The 22,240-nt window shown below is 41.1% G+C and overlaps 1 protein-coding gene across 3 annotated transcripts in view; it reads left to right on the top strand.

The window, feature by feature from the left end:
* The window catches only part of SNX25 (sorting nexin 25), a 53,555-nt gene that overhangs the window by 8,858 nt on the left and 22,457 nt on the right, over nucleotides 1–22,240 (top strand). For all 3 annotated transcript variants that reach the window (XM_053402486.1, XM_053402484.1, XM_053402485.1), the window contains exons 2-7: nucleotides 1,066–1,150; nucleotides 3,416–3,632; nucleotides 8,346–8,518; nucleotides 11,235–11,421; nucleotides 12,725–12,795; nucleotides 22,038–22,228. In XM_053402486.1, the coding sequence (XP_053258461.1) occupies nucleotides 1,066–1,150; nucleotides 3,416–3,632; nucleotides 8,346–8,518; nucleotides 11,235–11,421; nucleotides 12,725–12,795; nucleotides 22,038–22,228 (924 nt within the window). The remainder of the gene's footprint in view (nucleotides 1–1,065; nucleotides 1,151–3,415; nucleotides 3,633–8,345; nucleotides 8,519–11,234; nucleotides 11,422–12,724; nucleotides 12,796–22,037; nucleotides 22,229–22,240) is intronic.

The following is a 22,240-nucleotide window of genomic DNA, read 5'->3' as shown; positions in this document are numbered from 1 at the left end:
GGTGGGAAACCTCCAGGCCATGGGCCAAATTTGACCTGCCAAGACTCCCCATTTGGCTCACCAGGGCATTTTGGCCAAGCCCTGCCCTACACCTGCTACCATATATGACACTCACCCCCCCCTTCCCCACTACAGTGGTCCCAGCCGAATTTGAGTCCTTCCCCAAGCTGCTACTTTTAGAACAAAACAAAAAGGGAGATCCTGATCACAGATTTCGCACATTACATCACATCTGGTAGTTTTTCAGGAAACAAGGTAGGATGGGAGTGGTGCTTTTAGTACCTGTGATATTTTGACCGATGAATTTTTTATACTATATATGTTGCATTTTTGTATGTGTATGTAATGCGATTTATGACATGGTGGCTTGCCTCACACCATCTAAACGAAGCTGTAAATACCTATTCTGACGGTTATTGTGATTAAAGATGTTGCTGGTCATCTTGCACTTCAAAGACAATACTGGTGCTAACTTGGGTGAACAACTGAATCACCCTTTTTGCATAGTGTTGCTTTTAGAGTCATTGGAGATGGAGAAGCTTTGAGGGAGATGGTTTTATCTGTGAAGATGCACATTTATTGGACACATTCAGCTGTATAAGAAGTCCTCCTAGGTGAGGTGTTGATTCCGATCATGTTCGTCCCTCTTTCATGTTGGCAGCAAATGTTGAATGTTGACTCCTTGTGACTTCAAATATATGGTTGTATTCTTATCTTGCATACTGTGGCTGTCAAATCTGCTGTGGGTTGACATTTCTAGGAGATGAATGGTTCTCTTCCCTTATTAGTTTACATGTCCTTATTTGCAAATGATAACTTAATTTTCTCGCTTCAGATTGGTCATTTAAGAAACTGAGCAACTTTTGGAGTCAGGAGACTGGCTCGGAGTTTTGGCAAACCCCAGATTTGGAAAGAAAATTACTTTTTAAACGACTGTTAGTTCGTAAGGCTGGGCTAGATGTTTCGAACGTAGTGTATGCTTTGCTGGATTTAACAATCAAATGTCATTATTTAAATACTGCATTCATCCATGTCTTAGGTGTGTGCATGTTTGCTTTCTTTCAGACTCTTTTATCTGGAAACGCACATGAATCTGTCCAGTCAAGGAGACTGGTGATTTCTCATAACATGGATAAAGCTCTGAAAGAAGGTAGGACTCAAAGATAATCAGTTATTTGATGAAAAAATATTTCACACCATGGGATTTTGTAAAATAAAAAATTAAGAACCTCCCTCACACCCACCCACAGTACTTTGGGATACATTCAGGTTGCACAACTAGTAGCATGGAATCTGAATGTCAGTAACTGTGCTGTCATTGTTTAAAGGAGATGTATGGTTGGTTGGATCCATTAATGGGGTTCCCCTAACAGAATGGAGTGCTCTTTGGTCTCAACTCTCCCTTTCAGCTGTGAAAGATCAGGGGATCCTATGGAATAGAGTTGGAGGTGGCATGGGGGACTGCAGTTGGAAACACACAACAGGCTGGACACTGGCTAACAAACTGAAGCTTCATTGGACAAGGCAGAATATGACTACTGTACTCAAATAAACAAGAACAGTAGTCTTCATAGTGAGCACACCTGGCTCCTTCCTTTCTACATTTGGAGGTTTATATTACATACAGGGCTTTTTTTTCAGCCAAAGCTCACTGGAGCTCAGCTCCTGCATGTCTCAGGTGGATGCTATTGCTATTCTAAGAGAACAAGGGAGAAGTTCATGGTGAGCTCCAACATCTCTTTTTCTAGAAAAATAGCACTGATTACATACATACATACCAAAAGTAGTCATAAACAATAAAGAAAACATTAAAAAATACACAACCAAAATGAACAATTTCCACATAAATCACAAGAAGTTCTAAAATAAAGATACCAAAAAAACCAACACAACAACATCAACAAAAAACCTCAAACAAAGAGTCTGTCCAGCAGCCTCAGTTTTTGTAGTTGAAGTGGAAAAGTCCTGCAAGACAAGGAGCAGGTCTTCTAGAACTCAAAGCCAAGAGGGTCTATTCCCCCCCTTTTTCTCTTTTTTAAATTATCACCTATTCAGTATTGGAGAATCGTGCTGCTGACCTTGAAAATGATCAAGGATGCACTTCTCTTGCATTAGTTTCTTCTTGGAGTAGGCAGGCAGTTAGGACAAACACTGCGGGTAAGAGATGTGATTCAATCAAGCAAAGTCTGTAATAGCTGGCTTTTAAAACTCAGGAACCTGTCATCAAAAGAATATACGGTGCTGATATACCCTGAGTGTGTCTCTGTTTTATAAAATGTATTGTGCAGCCTAGGAATGATATTCTAAAGGCAGTATCCAAATAATCTAATTAAAAAAGAGTGAAGACATGGCTTAGGTTGAGCTGCCAGCAGATAAAGGATAGTATTTTCTGTTGTCTCTTAGAGAGCTTCTATCTGTAAATGAATGCTGAATTGCAAAGGCTGTGTTGTGGTGGTAGGGAGTAGCCTTGCATGGGACTTAACCATGAGCATTCTAATTGTGGAGGCAGGAAAAGTCAGCCATGCAGTGTTGGCAGTTGGCATGGTTGCTATTAGCAGAAAATTTCATGCATTGAGTTGAGATCTACAGTGACCAGAGATAGGAGGCTTGGTGCTAAGGAGCTGTGGGTAGAAGTGCATGGATTTACATTGGAACCAAAACCAGCCAACACTTTGTATTGCATGCCCATCTACAGTTGATAGTGGGTTCAGTCACTTCTAATGTTATGTAAGGTTTGTTACATGAACAAGCGTTGCACCTGTGTGGCCTCTTGTCCCCTCTTCCCATGCTCTTCTTAATCAGGTAACTGCTCTGGCAAAGTCTGTTAATTTGCTGCTGCATCTAAATCTGCAAACTGTAATTCCTGTGAAAGTGGAAGTAACAGATGTAAAAATGTGGGAGGTGAACCAACCCAGCTGTCTTAGTGAGCAGCATGAGGCTTTTTGCTGTAACTCAGTAAGATGTGTCTACTTATACGTGACTATAAAGCAGTTAGGCATGACGAACCAAAAAGGTATGATAGAGCTGAGTAGTTAATAGTTTCATAAAACAAAGCTTAGTTTTCATGTGACATAGTGTGTTTTATCAGTTGTACTTAGTTAAATTACTCAAACTGTGGGAAATTACCGTATTTTATTTTTACTTACAGTTATAGGCAGCTACTTAGGATTTCTAGTAAGGTGACTGACAAATGGCACTTGCAGTCTTACTCTGTGAACCTTCAGCAAGCTTTTTCAAGGCCGTTTTTTCTTATATCATCCCTTTCTTATTTTTTGAAAGGTGGGAGAATGCGATACGCTGAAGGTGCAAGCAGCCAATGTTTTCAAGCACCAATTGCTCATAACAGTACTCCCCCCCCCTTTCCCATGGCTCCTGACTGAATTCTGCTTCATCTTTGGTGTTGCTTTGGTTTCAGTGTTTGACTACAGCTACAGAGATTACATTTTATCTTGGTATGGTCACCTCAGCAGAGACGAGGGACAGCTGTACCACCTGCTATCCGAAGACTTCTGGGAAGTTGCCAAGCAGCTGCGACAGAGGCTCAGTCACATTGATGTAGTTAAAGTCGTCTGCAGCGATGTAGTGAAAGCTTTGTTAACCCACTTTTGTGACCTTAAAGCAGCCAGTTCCAGGTAAAAACATATTCCACACAGCACCCTTATTCCATTTTAGTGTAGCTATTCTCCCCTTCCCCTTTTGCTTGTGTTTAAACAGTATTGAGAGACCCCATGAGGTGTAGTGGTTAGAGTGCTGGACCAGGACCTGGGATACCAGGGTTCAAACTCCACTCGGCCATAAAGCTCACTGGGTGGCCTTGGGCCGGTCACTGCCTCTCAGCCTAACCTTCCTCACAAGGTTGTTGTGGGGATTAAACAAGGAGAGGGAGCCACTTTGAGCTGCTTAGAGAAAAAGATGGGCTATAAATACAAATGATGATGATGATGAAGAAGAAGAACAGTGAAGCCTCCTTTGAGGCAACACCAACAAAAACAACGATAAACAGCAATGATAACTAACTTTTTTGGCATGTATGTCACAATACAAGTCAAACCTCTCAGAGACTATATATGCCGCTTGCTCCCTCATACATTGTGGTGGCCTGTGTCTAGTCTACTGAGCTGAACAGGCCCTGGTCAGTAGCAGAAAGGCAATCGGAAGTGTAGGCCTGATCCTACTTTTCTGGCAGGCATATGGACTCTCCTTTTCCAACCTAAATGTATAATGAACTTCTATTGTTTTGGTGCATGTGTTACAGGTTTACCTTCTATGCATGGCAAGGCATTGTTCCCATCAAGATTAGAATTGTGGCCAAACTCATAAATGTTTTCTGTCCTGTATTAAAAATGATTAACTTTGCCAATTATTCTGTTGGGAGCTACAGAGTGGCTGGGGAGACCCGGCCATATGGGTGGGGTATACATAATAAATTATTATTATTATTATTATTATTATTATTATTATTATTATTAAGCTTTTGGGGTGGGGTCATTTAAGACCTTTTTGAGCTCAGTTAAAGATGGGCTATGGAGGTTGCCAGAAAGCAAAACTTGACAAGAGTATGTATGTATGTATGTATGTATGTATGTATTTAAAGAGAGAATAATGCCACTGATGTGTTATCAGACATGGATTGCAGTTGTATATTTGTTGTCCACTTCTCTTGCACTAGGAACTGAATCCCTTTGACTTGGGTGTGTTCACTACATAGGCGTGTGAAGTATATTGTGAAAGCTGATGTTCTTGCAAAGGGAATTTCCTCTTTGTTCTTGTAGTTAATTTTTTTGGTTGGCCTTGTCATTGGCAGTACCTAGTTGGCAAAGGTGATTAACAGAAACCACAACAAACAGGGAAGCAGCAGGAGCATCTTAAAAAAACAACAACAACCCAAATTAAAGTATATTTGTGTGGTTGGACCCATGGGCTGCTTGGAATCCCTTGAACTACATCCTTTGAAACACAACTGTGTATTCCCCCCCCCACCTGTTGCACATTGAATGTGGCCAGTTAATAGCTGTGTAGTTGGTATATGTGAGTCCTTGGGATGCGGCAGATCTCCATGTGGCATTGAAGCTCACTGCATGACCTTGCTGGCCAGTTTGTTTGTTTATCTTGGAGATGCTCTTGATGCAATAGATTAAGAACCAGGTTGCTATGTGGCTTTCTCTAGCAGAGAAAGAAAGCTCCTTGACCTATTTTTATTCCAGCCTTCAGTATGAATTCCCAGAGTGCTTCACATAAGAGGAAAATGCAAATTTAAAAACCCAATTAAAATATAAATAAAACAAAACTGAATAATAAAAAATACAGTTATTAAAAGGCAGCAGAATCTTAAAAGCCAGGTAAAAAGGATCAGCAGGACTAAAACTATAGCATGCGCAAATAAAAAGGTCACCAAAGTAGGCACTAGATGTTTCTTTTGCATAACCTACTTCTTAAGGATGTTCTGTGTTTAAAAATGGGACAGCTGCTATAAGCTTTCTTGCTGGGATACCAGTATAGCACAGTAATATTACATATGCTCTCTTTTAGATATTTACAATTGAATGCCCAGTTGGGAATTGAAACATGGAGACTTAACAGGATTTCACTGTGTTTTAAAATCCATGCAAACTTTTAGTGCAGTGGTGGGGAACATCTGGTTTGCCAGTCTGATTCTGCCTGCCATGGTTCCTGGTTTTACCTATGAGAACCTAACACTTGCTACTCACTTTGTTGAATTGCAGTTAGTTTTAACTTTCTGACAGGCTCAGGTAATGAATCAAGACATGAGTTTGTTCCAGTTGCACTTTCATTATAGCTTATGTGACTTGGGCACACTCTTTGCTCTTGCTTACACCCTCAGGAGGGATCACTTGCAAGTTGCTAACTTGCCGCTGATAGCCTGGTAAAGTACTGCAGGAAAATGCAGAGAACAAACATGCCTTGCAAACTAGGTTGAAGGATAGGTAAGATTACTGCTGCTGCCATTTTCTTTCTCCTCTTCTGTTAACAGCTTTTCCAGTAGTCCTTTTAATGCATGTGGTAGACATGGGAAACATGAGAGGGTTTTTCTTTGCAAATAGTCTCAAGGCCAGCCAGAAATATTAAAGCAATTAAGAAATAAAAGCTGAAATATCTGACTTGGTAGCTAGATGGTCTCTCTCTTAGCAAATGAAACAAAAGGGGAACATCCATATCTATAGGATTTGTGTTTTCTTGCTAGTTATACCTTTTTTTCCGGAAAAGGGTTCTAGCAGATCAAACTTGCTTTAATTCTGCCAATCTCTTAAGAAGCTGAGGCAATGCAGATAAAGAGATGTACAGCCATTTCTGCTCCCTTGTGAATTACTTAGCAGCTTGCTTCAGACTTGTGTGGAAGCCCTGGTAGATAGATATACAGTACAGTCCTGTGAAAAATGTCTTTTAAGATTTACTGCTGCGTAAACATCTTTTAGATTTATCTCCTGCCTGTTGGGGAGCCCCTTTACACTGTCAAGATGATGAAGAACCAGAATGGTTTCAGGATTTGTTTTGATTTTTTTAAAGTTGCAATTAGCGTTAATAGGAGGCTAACATGAATGTGGTCTCAGGTTTCCTTGCAAAAGACTCTCACTTGCACACCTTGATCAATTACCCTACTTTCTAAGAAGATTTTTGGCGTTTAATGCCTTTTAAAATGCCACTCTCAGCATGCTTGTCTCAGCCAATGGTAAGAGACCCATTTCCTTTGCAGAGGTATCAAAATGGCCACACCATCCTTCTTTCCAAGCCATGGTGGCCCGAGGTTGCAAGGCTGTCCTTGTGCATTCAGGAAATTTGCAGGATGAGGGAAGTCAAGTAGCCTGCTTCTTACTTCTCCTTGGTCCAGGATTGTTCCTCCAGAGACTGGCTTGAAAGCCTTGGTTGATTGAGAATGCTTAGCCAGCTCTGAATAATTTGTTAGGGGTTTGGACTAAGAGTCCCCTACACTGTGCTTTTCCTGAGCTCAGTTCCTACCCTACTGATTGTCCCAGTGATTGGGAAGTTACATGGTCTCACTTTCTTTTTGCTATGAAAACAACTGTGGGTGGGTGGGCTCAGAGGAATGGACAGCTTTCTTTAACTATCAAGGTTTATTTAGGGGAAAGGAAACTGAATGTATAATTCAGTGTCTTTTACCCTAGAGTTTGATCTAACTATAGCTTTCCTTTGAATAAGGACTGCGGGTTGTTTTGAACTGCAAATAGAAACTTGGAACTTCTTCCCTTCATGCATCAAAGACTGAGACAGAGGGGAAGTGTGTGAACCCAGGACTTAGGTCTGCTTTTCCCAATAAACTGGATTTAAACTATGGTTTGGTGTTGCATCTCAACTGGGCTGGTGTGTTTCATGAACTGTAAATGATTTTTATTTTAGGTGATGTTTGATTTTGTTCTGTCTTTGTTGTGAATGCTATACTTTGTGCCTGGTAGGTCTCTCCTTTTACTTATCACCTGCTGCCTGAAAATGCTGCATCAGAACATGTTAGAGCTTTATGGAATACTTTCTTGCATGCATTTTATTGCAAGAGCTGCGTCAAGGATTTTCAAACACCTGCTAAGATAAACTTATCCAGTACATGTTTGCATACTGGCCCTCTTACGCAAGCATACGCTGGAAGTATTTTACTGGTTGATTGGAAATGGAAATGAAGCCCTGGTCTGGGCCTTTTTCTACAGCATTTGCAAAGCAGGCCTCAAACTGACAATTGCAAGCTCCCTTGCAAGCTGACGGCTTTTCAATAACAAGATGGACCAAAATGAAAATCTGTGATGAATGCTTTGTATGGAAATTCTGTAAAATAGACATTGGAGCTGTTGAAAAATACATTTGCATATGTTTGTTTGAACCAATTCATTGAGCTTTTTAAAGTTTATCTGGTTTATTCAAAGCAATAGATAGCATAAAGCTGAAGTGAAGCCTTTCAAATTCCTCCACAGACATGTTAGAGGGAACACAGGGATGTGAGATTTGATGCTTGTCCCCATAAACCTTGTCCCCACAAACTACTAAACCTCACCATGGCATAGTGTTGTGAAATCACAGGGGTGTGTGTGTGTGTGTAAGAAATTCAGAAATGTTCATAACTTTGTTAACATTGCAAAGTCCAAGTGATTTAAATTGCTGTTTTCCTTTTCTTTCTATAACGAATAAAGAAGAAGGGAGGGGCTTCCTGTGGGGAAATGTACAACTAAGTCATACTGTAACTAAAAAAAATAAATACATTGCATGTAACATTCAACAAGGGCAGTGGTTTTTATAGGTAGCTGGCTTTCTTCTTTTATGGTTCGGGAATCTTCAAGCAGTGATGACTAGAGGATGATTAACTTTCTGCTGCTCCTCTTTAGACTGGAAGAGCAGCCACGGCCATTTTTATTGCATCCGTGCTTGAGGAACTCTGATGAAGAAGCAAGATTCCTGCAAGCATGTTCTCAAATTTTGGTGTATTGTCTTCTGCCCTCAAAGGATGCCCGGTCGCTGAGCTTGCGCATAGTCCTTGCAGAAATACTTGCATCAAAAGGTAATTATAGGTCAGGTCAAGCATTTGCTCACGATTAGAAAATCAGCCTGCACATTTATTTATTTATTTCATAAAATTTATACATTGCTTGAGTCTTAAGAAACCTCAAAGCAGTTCACAAAAAAAAAAACAAAGCAAGAAAATCAAGAAAAATTCACAGCCGTATCTCAAAACATACAAAAGTTAAAATAGTTGAAACAGATTAAAATTTCCTCAACAAAAGTTATTGGTCTTTTGGAGCCTGTGGGCACATTTGCAAATTGCAACAACTGTTGTGGGCACCATGGAGATACAGTCGTACCTCAGAAGTCAAACGGAATCTGTTCTGGAAGTCCATTCGACTTCCGAAACGTTCGGAAACCAAAGCACAGCTTCTGATTGGCTGCAGGAAACTCCTGCAGCCAATCGGAAGCCGCGGAAGCCCCTTCAGACGTTCAGCTTCCGAAAGAACGTTCGAAAACCGGAACACTCAATTCCGGTTTTCTGTCGTTCAGGAGCCAGAACATTTGACCTCCAAGGCGTTTGGGAGCCTAGGTACAGCTGTACTGCGACTTGGCAAGCATCACAACACCCTTGGCTACAATGGGATGTTTTTTTGAAGCCTGATTTTAGTGAGGGGAGTAGAACCTGTGGGAGCCGCTTTGGCAACCCTTCCTGTGCATGCATTGACTTTATTGCACCTTGCTTGTTCTGATAGCTTTTTAGAGGAGCCCAGGAGATCTCTCTTTGGATCTACAGATTTGAGCCGCTGAAAAAGCCGCACGTTTTTCTTGATGTGTACCACAGTGAAGGCTTTCATGCAATGAGGGCAGGCATACAATTAGACTGAAGGCAGCCTGACTCATCAGGTGCATGAGATGAATGTTGCATACGAAGGCCCGTACCACAATAAACTTGTCAGTCTCCAGGGCGTCACAGGCTTTTTGCTGCTACAATCTAATATTTTTTTCTGGAACTCATAAATGGAAATGTCTATTTCATTTAGAAATAAAGGTGACTTCATTTTAAGTAGGGCTATCAGCTTACCCTACTCAGGTAACCAACCCTGATTAGTTGGTTAATCACCTATCCTTTCAATGATTATATTTGTAAAATAATAATAATTTATTATTTGTACCCCGCCCATATGACTGCGTTGCCCCAGCCACTCTGGGTGGCTTCCAGCATATATAATAACATGGTACAGTGGTACCTCGAGTTACCAACGCCTCAGGTTATAAACGGTTCAGGTTACAAACTCCGCTAACCTGGAAGAGTTACCTCAAGCTGAGAACTTTGCCCCAGGATGAATTCGGAAATCGTGTGCCGGTGGCACAGTGGCAGCAAGAGGCCCCATTAGCGAAAGCACGCCTCTAGTTAAGAACAGTTTCAAGTTAAGAACGGACCTCCGGAACAAATTAAGTTTGTAACTAGAGGTACCACTGTATTTTCAGTATATTACTGAAACCTCAGTATAACTGTCTCTTTGAGACATTAAACAAATTTTCGTGATTTACAACAATAAATAAAAACCACCATTAATTCTTAGAAAAAGAGGCAAATTTTTATATTTTTGTTTTCATTCTTTTACTCATAGGAACAAAGGAAGCTGTCTTATACCATTGGTTCATTTTGGCCAATATTGTCTATGGCAGCTATCTAAACTTTTCAGATCTAGGCTCTACTTTTAACACAAGCATGCATTTGGGAACTTATTTCTTAACATTTTACCATATATTTGCATGGTGGTAGTTCTCCTGTTGTGACCCACATTGGATCACACCCAACCCACTAGTTGAAGACCAGTGGTCTACAGTGACTGTCAGGGGCTCTCCATGGTGTCAGGATAAGTATCAATCCAAAAGAGTCCCATAAAAACAAGTATTCTCTTAATTTGCAGCTCATCTGATCTAAAATTTGCACTTGCCGATCAGTCAACTACAGCTATAATGGATTGAATTAAAGATTTAAAGCTTGCTCTCCTATTTTTTTTCAGGGTTCTAGGAAATACTTCATAAGCATGAAGCAACAGTATTTTAACAGACTGAATTTCCAAACTCCTGTGATTATAAACTTCTAAGGTTGTGTGTCACCTCCAGCTATTTTTAGGAAACATTCTTTAAGGCTACAATGGGATGCACACTTCTTGGGAACAGTTTCCCCACTGGGCACTGGGATTTGTGTCCAAGTAGGGACGCGGGTGGCGCTGTGGGTAAAAGCCTCAGCGCCTAGGGCTTGCCGATCGAAAGGTCGGCGGTTCGAATCTCCGCGGCGGGGTGCGCTCCCATTGCTTGGTCCCAGCGCCTGCCAACCTAGCAGTTCGAAAGCACCCCCGGGTGCAAGTAGATAAATAGGGACCGCTTACTGGCGGGAAGGTAAACAGCATTTCCGTGTGCTGCGCTGGCTCGCTAGATGCAGCTTCATCACGCTGGCCACATGACCCGGAAGTGTCTCCGTACAGCGCTGGCCCCCGGCCTCTTAAGCGAGATGGGCGCACAACCCCAGAGTCTGTCAAGACTGGCCCGTACGGGCAGGGGTACCTTTACCTTTACCTAAATAAGATCAAGCTGTTAAGAATTTTAGAAATAGATGTAACACCAGCATTTAGAAGTGGTTCATTTGTATCCATAAATTCAGGCTAATATTATTTAGTGCAAAATGTACAGGTTTTTTTTCCCTCGATGAAGATGTCTGCAGCATTACATGTGTGCCGCGTTCTTCTTTTTTAAAACTTCAGTACTGAAACCCATGGTAGAGCTCCTGAGTGATCCCAACTACATCAACCAAATGTTGCTTGTCCAGATGGAGTACCGGGAACAGGTGAACGAGCATCACAAAAGAGCCTACACATATGCTCCTTCTTACGAAGAGTTCATCAAGCTTATTAACAGCAACTCGGATGTTGAGTTCCTCAAACAACTAAGGTAATTCCATGTTTGTTTATAGGAAACTCGACACAAAATAGGTCCATTGGCATTCATTGAATTGGGGGCAAAGTCTGTATCAGAGAGAGAACAGGCATGTTCTAGTTAGTACTTATGGCATGCAGGTAATTGAGGCCGTGGGTAGCTAGCTATACTATGACCCATATCCAAAGTGCGTATTCTCCAGCCCAGTGTTTCTGGAGGCAGGTGTTTTTGCTTTATTGAACTCGCAGGAATAGGCCACACTCATAGGATTTATACCATGCATGGCCAATCCAGATGGCTTATAGAGTTCCTGAGGCTGCTCACAGGAGTCAGATTGCATGCATGGCCTTATTTCTTTCTCTGTGCATATTGTTGGGTTTTTTTTCATTTCACCCTTGACAGGAGCTGGAGGCAGGCGTAGGTCAGCAATAAAGCACTTGATGTCAGTGAAGTTAACTGTTTATTGAAAGAAACAAAACAGCTCTGTCCTAGTGGTCACCACAACCCTTCCCAGGATGTCTTGGCCCAATGAATCAGTTGTGAGGACTGAAGGGCCCTTCTCCTCCCCGGAGTCCTTCCCCAGCAGCCGAAGGCTCCATCGTCTTCTCTCATTGCTCCGCCCACTTCATTTCTCTGTTTGTTCTGGGAGACCAAGGGGGAGGCTCAGATATATAATCTAGGGCTGGGCAATATCTGGATTTTAACACCGTGATACATCAGCAGCTAAATACTGCAATTTACTGATATATCACGATGTGTGGAATGTATCTCGGCTTCTTCTTCAGAAGCAGATGAGATACATCACTCAGCCCCATACTGCACTGGCTCGAGCAATATGGGAGCTTGATCAGCTGAGGGGTGGGTAGCTTCCCATGCCCCTCAGTTGATCAACACCCCCTTCCTCTGGCTTGCATGAGCTGGGGGGGGGCATCTTCCTTAAACTATTCAGCTGAGGGGCGGGAATCAAAATTGCAAGATTATAGTCTTTCTGTAAGCCACACATTTAGATAACATAAGATTTCTGGTCTTAGTAATATTTTTAATCCTTTAATTATTGTATACATGACTACAAAAATATTCTGAAAACTGCTACAGTCTGACAGCCCTGAGAGTTATAACTGTTAAATTTTGGTAGTAGAGATGTCGGTGTAAACATTAAACCAATCCAAAATGTCCTATCCTCTATACTGCATAAAACCAAAAACTCTGCTCAGCCCTTCCACTCCTCACTCAAAAGTCTTTCCTTTAATTGTTGCTTATAGGTACTATTAGCCATGAAGCCAAAAAGATCTGATTGTATTCTTCTCTTTGTAACTAGGTATCAGATTTTAGTGGAAATAGTTCAAGCAACCACTATCGGCAGCTTTCCACAGTTGAAAAGGCAAAAAGGTAAGTTGCGTATTTTTGGGAGGTGTTTAAAACTAGAAAACCTATAACTAATTCTTTACATGGCCATCTGAGATTAATAGTTTCATGCTGTACCAACTGAGCTATCCCATCTGTAAAATGAGAATACTGTTCTTACTTGGTTTATAAGGAAAGCAAACATAGCGGGGAGGCTACATTGCAAAATGTGAGGGGGGTACCACTGTGTAATATTGCATGCCCTCTTTTACCATCTTGAAATGATGTATATCATCCTAGGATATGGCCATTTTTGTTTTGATGCCAAATTTGTCTACATGCGGAGAGAGTCTAAGCAAAGTATTTTCGTTTGATGAAAAATGAAGGCTGGTTGAAAACATGCCTCTCTTAGCCTTCAGCTTTCTACAACGACAATGGAACCACATTCAAAACTTTTCCATCATTCTAAATGTTGGTTGATCCATTTCAGTTTTGCTTCACGTACATCATTTTTATTTTACTGAGATGACTGTTCCTTTGTTCAAGACTGGTACATTTTACTTGCTTTTTGGTTCACTTCTCACATCTGTCCACTTTAGTTATTTGGGGACGAAAGGGCAGACTTTTATGTTGTGGGGTTTTGCCCTCTGGCAATCCATTGTGATAAGCACAATGCACTGACAATATCACTACTGGCAAATAAATAACATAATAGAAGATTAATGAATAATGATAAATAAATGGCATAGTGAGAATCCCAGAATAGCATGCTCATCCCCCAAAATCATTTGAATGTTTTTGTGTGCCCTTACGTGGGTTTCTGACGTGCTTCATTTTACTTCAGTTTCATTTTAAGTGCGTAATTTTCTGTTCCATTTTTGTTACATACTCTAGTTATCTTTCTTTTGTTCCTGTTTCTAAAGGCATGCTTTGAAATGGGTTACTTGAAATAGGTTATTTATTGCATAAAAAGCCTAATGTTGAAATAGTACTGAAGGCAAAATATAAACAGTAGTTGTTGTTAACTTCCCTTTGGAAAGAGCGAGATATTTATGAATATATTCATTTACTGGAAAGACCATTTCATAAGATACTGAGTGGAGAGGATACACAATAGGCATGAGACTTCTGTTTGTGCTGTGATTTGTAGGCTCAGATCCATGATTTCCAGGCATGGGTCCGAACGTTTTTCTTTCGTCCCGCCGCTTTCCCTGGAAAGACCCACTGTTTACTTGCAGTATCATCTTACCCCATAAGTGCCCACTCAACTGCTTTGATCTGTGGAATTGGCATGGACTGTTACAAATCCCACATAATACTCAATTTGTACTTATAAGAAATCAGTCTTTTAAGCTCTACCTATCAGGGAGGCGCCTTCAATGTACTTTTTTCAGCACTTGCTTATAACATTTGCGTAGGTAAGATGTTGATGTATCTTAATCTCTTTTTACTGTACTGTTAATTTTAATTATCTTTTGCAGTCGTACCTTGGAAGTCGAACAGAATCTGTTCTGGAAATCCATTCGATTTCTGAAATGTTTGGAAACCAAAGCGCAGCTTCTCATTGGCTGCAGGAAGCTCCTGCAGCCAATCAGAAGCCGCAGAAGCCACGTCAGACGTTCGGCTTCCAAAAATAGTTTGCAAACCGGAACATTCACTTCCTGGTTTGCGGTGTTTGGGAGCCAAAATGTTTGAGAACTAAGCTGTTCGAAAACTAAGGTACAACTGTATTTTATTTTTTTCCATTTCTTGTTTAAAGGTTTCTGATAATTTTAATATTTCTTGCAAACCACTTGGAGGTTTTATTGCAGTTGAGCAGTATATACGTTTCATTAAATAAAATAAAGAAATAGTACTCAACAAGAATCCATTTCTGCTAGCAAGCAGAAAATGCATACACTGGGTTATTGATTTTTAAATACATGTCCAAACTGTTTGGTCTTGGGCTCATGCAGACTTCCGTTTGTGCTGTGATTTGTAGGCACAGGTCCAAGCAGAGTTTGTCCCTGCCACTTTTCCTGGGAAAACGCATTGTTTACAGCTGAATCGGAACAAACAAGCCAATAGTAACACCTTGACCTTAACCTGGTAACAAATGAGCAGAGGTGTTATAAGCTCATTGTACCAGCAACTATACTGCAGCATTCCGCACTTAACTGCAGTTTAGAGGCCAAGTGCGAGAGAAGGGCCACATAGAGTGCATTGCAGTAATCCAGCCTTATAATCACCAGTACTCAAACTACTGTGGTTTAGCTCTCTAGGTCCAGGAATCAGGTTTCTAGAATTCATATTCAGGAATACAGTTATTAAAGACTCAATGGGTCTGTGCTGAGATAGCAAATGGTGCCCTTGGATGTTTTTAGTGTCGCTAATAACATTTAAAGTCGTACTTTGGAAGACGAATAGAATACGTTCCGGAAGTCCATTCGACTTCCGAAATGTTTGACTTCCAGAGCACGGCTTCCGATTGGCTGCAGGAAGCTCCTGCAGCCAATCGGAAGCCGTGGAAGCCCAGTCAAACGTTCGGCTTCCAAAAGAACATTCGAAAACTGGAACGCTCACTTCCGGTTTTCGATCGTTCGGGAGCTGGAACCTTTGACTTCCAAGGCGTTCAGGAGCCAAGGTATGACTGTACAGTGGTACCTCAGGTTACGCTTCAGGTTACAGACTCCGCTAACCCAGAAATAGTGCTTCAGGTTAAGAACTTTGCTTCAGGATGAGAACAGAAATCGTGCTCTGGCGGTGCGGCAGCAGCAGGAGGCCCCATTAGCTAAAGTGGTGCTTCAGGTTAAGAACCGTTTCAGGTTAAGTGCGGACCTCTGGAACGAATTAAGTACTTAACCTGAGGTACCACTGTACTACTACTTCTTCATTTAAAAAAGGGTTGTGCAAGCCAAGTTGTTGCTTTTTTTTGCTACTTGGTCCACTAGAATGTCCTTCCCCTCCGAAATCCCCTCTCCCTGAGCTGCAGGTAAGAATCCCTTACCTCAAAAATGCGTCAGTGTTTCTCTCTTCATAGCAGCTTGCTTGACATTTGCAGCAAATGGCCATTAGGATGACAAGCTGACAACTAATCTCTCTCATTACGTCCTTTTTAAGTACCCCCTCAGCATGATTAGAAAGATTGCTGCAAAGAACACTGAATGTGTGTCACAAAGCCTCTTCCGTGCAGCTTTTAGAATTGATTGCACATCTCCCTTCCTTCCTTGACAGAAAATGGAGCTCTCTCCAATTTCCATCATCCTGTGAAATTACTATGGGCTGCTGTTGAAATAATTCTCCCTGTGTCTTCTAAAGAATAAAAATACTTTTAAAAAGTTTATATAACAAACTAACAATAGTTTTTTTAAAAAGGTCTTCTCTACTTAGTGTATCTGCAGCCCAGGCACATACCATTGGCTACCAATTGGCCCGATATCACTTTGCCACTCTATGTTTTATATAATGTGTTTGTTTTAGCCTTTCAAATTGTAAACCATCTTGAGTACCTTGGGAGAAAGGTGGTATGGAAATCAAATCAATAAATATTTACTTAATTTTGTGGCTGACCCTGAGCTTACAGTGCTACTGTCCCAAGTTCAGGGGAGTGCAGCAACTGAGAGCTGTGTATTTTTCAAACCACTTCTGATTCTGTATGTAAATTTTAAAGTATTTATAGTATTAATTTTTATAGTGTTCTATTTGGCTTAGAAGGAAAAATGGAAGGGTGGTACAGTCATACCTCAGGTTGAATGTGCTTCAGGTTGAGAGCTTTTGGGTTGCGCTCCGCGGCAACCCGGAAGTAACTTAGCGCGTTACTTCCAGGTTTCGCCGCATGCACAGGTGCTCAAAATGACGTCATGCGCGGAAGCGGCAAAACGCAACCCACGCAGATGCGCCGTCGCGTCTTACGTTCCATTCAGGATGCAAATGGGGCTCCGGAATGGATCCCGTTCGCATCCTGAAGTACCACTGTATATAAATTCAATAAAAATTTATATGTTTCTGCAGATCAGCATTGCAGGCTGCAACTCTGTATAAGTTTTTTATACCTCACAGAGGTATAACAGAGACTTGCTTCAAAGTAGACATATATAGAATTGCATTTTATTTTGAATTTTTCCAGATATTTGTTTACCATATCCTTGATTGTCCAGTTCATTGATACCAGGCAATAGTGGAGGCTGCTGAGGGTGAACCAAAGGAATATGGAATTTGTTAGGGTGTTGTTAAGCTGGAAAAGCATGCTGGAGCCAGCCAGCCACCCACCCACCCACCCACCCCCGCCTCTTGTTTATTGGCTTTACCTCTATCTCTTCAAACCACAGTTTCCCATTTGAGTCACAACTGTGGTTTAAATGTCAAGCTTATTGATCAAAATCTTGATATCTGTGTATATTCTGTTTCTTGACTTTCCTTACGCATTTTTGTAGAATGCAAAAAATCTTTATGCATTACTCATTTCTACTCACTTGTTGCGGAAAAAGTTAGCTGTGGACTTGTGGCAGACTGGAGACTTTTGGAAGAATGGGAAGGTGGCATAGGGGAAGGTGGTATTCTCAAATTTCAGCCAACCAAGTGTTTTCAAGAGAAGATCTGATGCACAGTCTTGAATTACTTGTTCTTTTACCCACTTGGTTATGGGCCAGGAAAAGATCCTTGTTAGTTGTACTTTTCTGTATGAGAATAGCCTTCACTTTCAAAATTTGGACAAATACTCCACCTGGGGTCATTTCTTCTTCAAAAGATCTTGCTCCCTCAGAGTTTAAGAGATTCTGAATCAGTAACTGTAGGAGGCTACGCAGTTTCTTCCACTTGAATGTTTCAGTGTAAGTAGGTACAATTTGTACTAGCTTTTAAAGTCGATGCGAAAAAGTGCACTTCTGTGTGTACAGGAACCAATTTGTACAGCTTAATCGTTTAGGTGTAGGTGGTGAAGGAATTTCAATTTTTTAGTATTTTGAGTAGGCATAAATATACTACTCTTCATTTTTGCATTTATACATATGAGAAACACATTTCTGATGGATAATAAAAAATACAAAAAACGTTGCATATATCCAGTTTTGTAAATATACTCAGTAGAATAGGGGCTGTTCGAAATGTTTGAATCCTGTGATTAAGACATAGAGTAGAATCCATGAAAGCTGATGCTGTAATAAATTTGTTAGTCCTCAAAGGTGCTGCAAGATTCTTTTTTTAAAAGTATTGTTTTGGCTTCTCTACCTATAAGAGTGTGATGATAGATAGCACTCAGGTTTTATACAAGTTTTGGGAAGACTTCAGCCCTGTAGTCAGACCAGAATGCCAGAAACTGAGAAACCCCTCTCTCAGAGTGCAGGTGGGGATGCAGAATAGTTTAGTAGTCATTGCTAGGAAAAAATCATTTTGAAAAGCTTTCCTACCTCTCACCGACACTTATTTTATGCCTTGGGTTTTAATTTCTTGCAGATTCTTATCAGGTGCTGTTGCAGTTAACTTTTAGCTTTTATGTCAGATATAGCAGTGCAGAGTTTGTGCAGCTCCCAAAATGTGACTTTTTATAGTGTGCTTAAAAACCTTCAAAACAAACTATGATTGACACTGGAGATCATATTATTGATGATTGCTGTTCAAAAAATATTTTGAGGTTTTCAGTTATATTCCGCTGTCTAATGATGTATTATGGCCAAAAGGTTTGTTAGTTATGAAAAAAACAAACCACCTTGATTCTGTGCCTTGAGGATAGATCAAAGGGATTGAGGGGGGAAATGCTTAGGTGTTTAAATTTCAAACTATTATTTATAATAGCTCAAAAAGTATTGTATTGTAAATCATTTGAGGATGCCTCGTGGGAAGCAATAGATAAATAAAAAGCAAGCAATAACTTGCGAATTCCAAACACTGTGGTTTGAATTTATTTTTTGCATCTTGGGCACAGTATCAAAGTTTTTCTCTTTCATTTATTTTGAATGTTTGGAGGAGAAAGGCTTTTAGGTTGTTGTTTTTTTAGCCAGTGTTGTAGTGACTTGTTCACAGTTGTCCAGGGCCTTTTCCACTTTACATGCAGAGTTTTTGTGATTTGGGTATTTGATTTGATTTGATTATTTAAAGAGGGAAAAGTCCAGAATAACAGGACGCCTCTACTTTTATGGGGAAGGCAGGCTGGTGTGATTCCACATTTGTGGACAAGCCATAGAACTGGGAAGGCCTAGGCTCAAATCTTGAATATAAAGTTAACTGGCTGATCTTGGGCCAGTTATTTTCTGTCCCAGCCTTACAGGTTGTTGTGAGGATGTGCTAGGCAGAATATTCTGCACCAGGCAGAATAACATGAGAACTGTGTGCGCCACATAACCTGCCCTGGACCCCCTAAACTAGACTTCTGATTCAGATTAAGTTGCTACTGTATTTGACATCTGTATGTGAACTGCCACCTTCCCCTTCACCTCAGGCAGCAAAATGTCTTGGTGAGAGAGAGAGAGATAAACCATGTACGCTCCCTTGGTTTTCGAACAGCTTAGTTCTTGAACGTTTTGGCTCCCGAACATCGCAGACCTGGAAGTGACTGTTCCGATTTGCGAACTATTTTTGGAAGCCAAACATCTGACGGGACTCTGCGGCTTCCGCTTGGCTGCAGGAGCTTCCTGTAGCCAATCAAAAGCCTGCACCTTGGTTTACGAACCGTTTTGGAAGTCGAACGGACTTCCGGAATGGATTCCGTTCGACTTCCAAGGTACAGTACCACTGTATTTGTAACTTGTATCTCATGGACTTGAAGTTGGTAGCAGTCATTTTGAGAGAAGCACCTCTTGTGTGCCCGAGGAGAGCTCCTAATGTACGTAAAGTACCTGAAGCGTATAAAGGAGGCTAATTAATGCATCACTTACTATTCTGTAATTAGTGTTTTGCAGTGGTTCACTTTTTATTATGGCAGATGTGTTTCCGCAAATGCAGATTTTTTTGTTCTGGTTGTGATCAGGCATTTATATTCTTTTGCTAATTTTGTAATCTCTTTCTTGTAGTTAACAGAGGGTTTATTTAAATATCTTCAATTAATACTCTGTTCTGTTACTGAGCTAAATGGAGCAAAACTAGCCCTGTTAGGTTCCCTGAAGGAAACACCTGTTTTCTTTCATCTTAAAACACATGTGTCACTGGTTGTTCTGAAAGTTCATCTGCATATTTTTAGACATTTGTATAAACAAAATTTAAACTGTAGGACAAAGAGACTTCCTGAATTTTGCCTCAAAGAACAATTAAAACCTGCTCAAATGGTTTCCTGGTTGATCAGAACTGTTGTATTATAAAACCAGTATAACTCTCCCATCCGTTCATGGCCGCCAGAACTGATCTGAATGTTTGAGGCATGTTTTCATCCAGCAAGATCAATAATAGTTGGGAAACTTATATTTCATAGCTTTGTTGTTGTTGTTTAGTCGTGTCCGACTCTTCGTGACCCCATGGACCAGAGCACACCAGGCACTCCTGTCTTCCACTGCCTCCCACAGTTTGGTCAGACACATAGCTTTGTTACCTAGGTTAAATTTGATTATACAGTGGTACCTTGGTTCTCGAACATAATCCGTTCCGGAAGTCCATTCAACTTCCGAAACATTCAAAAACCGAGGCACAGCTTCCGATTGGTGCAGGCGCCCTGGAAACAATAGCCAACAGACGTTCGGCTTCTGAAAGACGTTCGAAAACCGTAACACTTACTTCTGGGTTTTTGGCGTTCGGGAGTCAATTTGTTCGTCAACTAAGTTATTAGAGAACCACGGTTCCACTGTAATTAAGAAAGCTATCCATGAGATCTTGGAATATTCCTGTTAAGGAGGAGTTATTTTAATAATTTTAGATTCTAGCAAGTGCCCTCATCAGTTTGGGATGGTTGCTGTAGAAACATCACTTACAATTAAACATGCTTTTTGTGTGTGTAAAGGATATCCTTCACTATTGATTTCAGCCTTTCATGTACAAGCAAGCAAGAGCACATCCCCCACCCTTGACTCCTTCCTTATTTTCACCTAAGATTTACATACAACTGATCTTTTGAAAATTGCTAACTATGAAGAGATAAGTGATTACTGAGAATGTAGTACTTTCTTTTCTGGTGGGACAAAGACTGTGGCCAACCTATATGGATGTGCATTTAATCGGTTTTGTTTTGAAGATGCCTTTCTGACCTCACTGTTTCATATCAAGACCCCGAGGCCTCCCCCTCATGTTGAACCTGGACACAGTATATTAGGTTAAATGGGCAAATTTGGGCCACATCTTTATTGGTTACAGAATGTGAGTGGTATTGGCTTAGGCATTGGAACTGAACCGACTATATCTGACTCCTGCCCGCCATGCAGGTAGTCCAGTAAGGGTCAACCACCAATAGGGGGAGCCCTGTTGATGTACATCAACTAGAGCTCCCCCCAGGTCCCCGATGGGGTCGTGGCATGGCCCTAGCCCCTACCTGGGCTTTGGACAAGATCCACACCCCGGATCCCTTTAATGGAATACCCTTAAAAATGGAGGGGCAGGTGATGGCCATACCTCCCCTCCCTCGAACCAGGTTTTACCAATGCCTAACTGCCAAACCTTACAAAAGTTGTGACAGTTGCTACGAGGTAGGTGAAAACCAAATGGCCAGTGCCAATTTGCCAAGTGGGAAAATTCCTACGAGGCCCCCTCAACAGGCAACCAACTGAGATCCATAGCAAGGCCAAAACGTCAGACGCTTGAAAACAGAGTGGGAAGAGGTGTGTGATGCGGCCAGGGTCTCCCCAATAATGTGGGGGCTTAGCCCGGCCCCTGCTGTGTGTGGGAGACCACGTGGCCTGCCCGAAACACCGCCCCACCCAGAAGTGGAACAGCCTTAACAAGTCTCCTCCCACAACATCTGATGAAGTCGACTGTAGCCTAGAAAACCTTATGCTGTAATATGTTTGTTGATTTTTAAGGTGCCACAAGACTCTTAGATGTTTCAGGGGTGAAAATAATAATAAAAAGCTAACATGTAAACCGTTTATGAACAATACATTTCTATGATGATAACAAGTGTTGTGGACCAATAAAGTTTATTAGTCAGCTTGCACAATTTGTATCTCGGTTAGCTGTTTGTGTCATAAAGGAAAGAAACAAAAAGCTACTTTTGTGAAATGTAATACCTTGGCACCAGGAGACAATCCTGACTTTTACAACAAGTTCTCTTTTTTTGTTTTGTTTTTTTGAAGCCAAGACTGCTATATGGGTCCATTCTTCAAAATTCATTGTATGTTGACATGCTGACCTTTTTAAGTTCAAAAAGTTAAATTTTAAACAATTGTTTTTGATAGACAGTAAAGGTAAAGAGACGGCTGCAATGAAAGCTGACCATCTGAGAGCCCGGAACATGAAGAGGTATATTAACCAGCTAACTGTAGCAAAAAAGCAGTGCGAAAAGCGAATACGTCTTCTGGGAGGTCCTGATTATGACCAGCAAGAAGATGGCATCTTTGACGATAGTGATGGCCCACAGAACCAGAAGGTAGGCATGCTG

The sequence above is a fragment of the Podarcis raffonei genome, chromosome 9 (assembly GCF_027172205.1).
Source record: "Podarcis raffonei isolate rPodRaf1 chromosome 9, rPodRaf1.pri, whole genome shotgun sequence".
Taxonomy (NCBI): Eukaryota; Metazoa; Chordata; class Lepidosauria; order Squamata; family Lacertidae; genus Podarcis; species Podarcis raffonei.
Note: the sequence above shows the minus strand (reverse complement) of the source record. Positions and strands in the feature narration are given on the sequence as shown.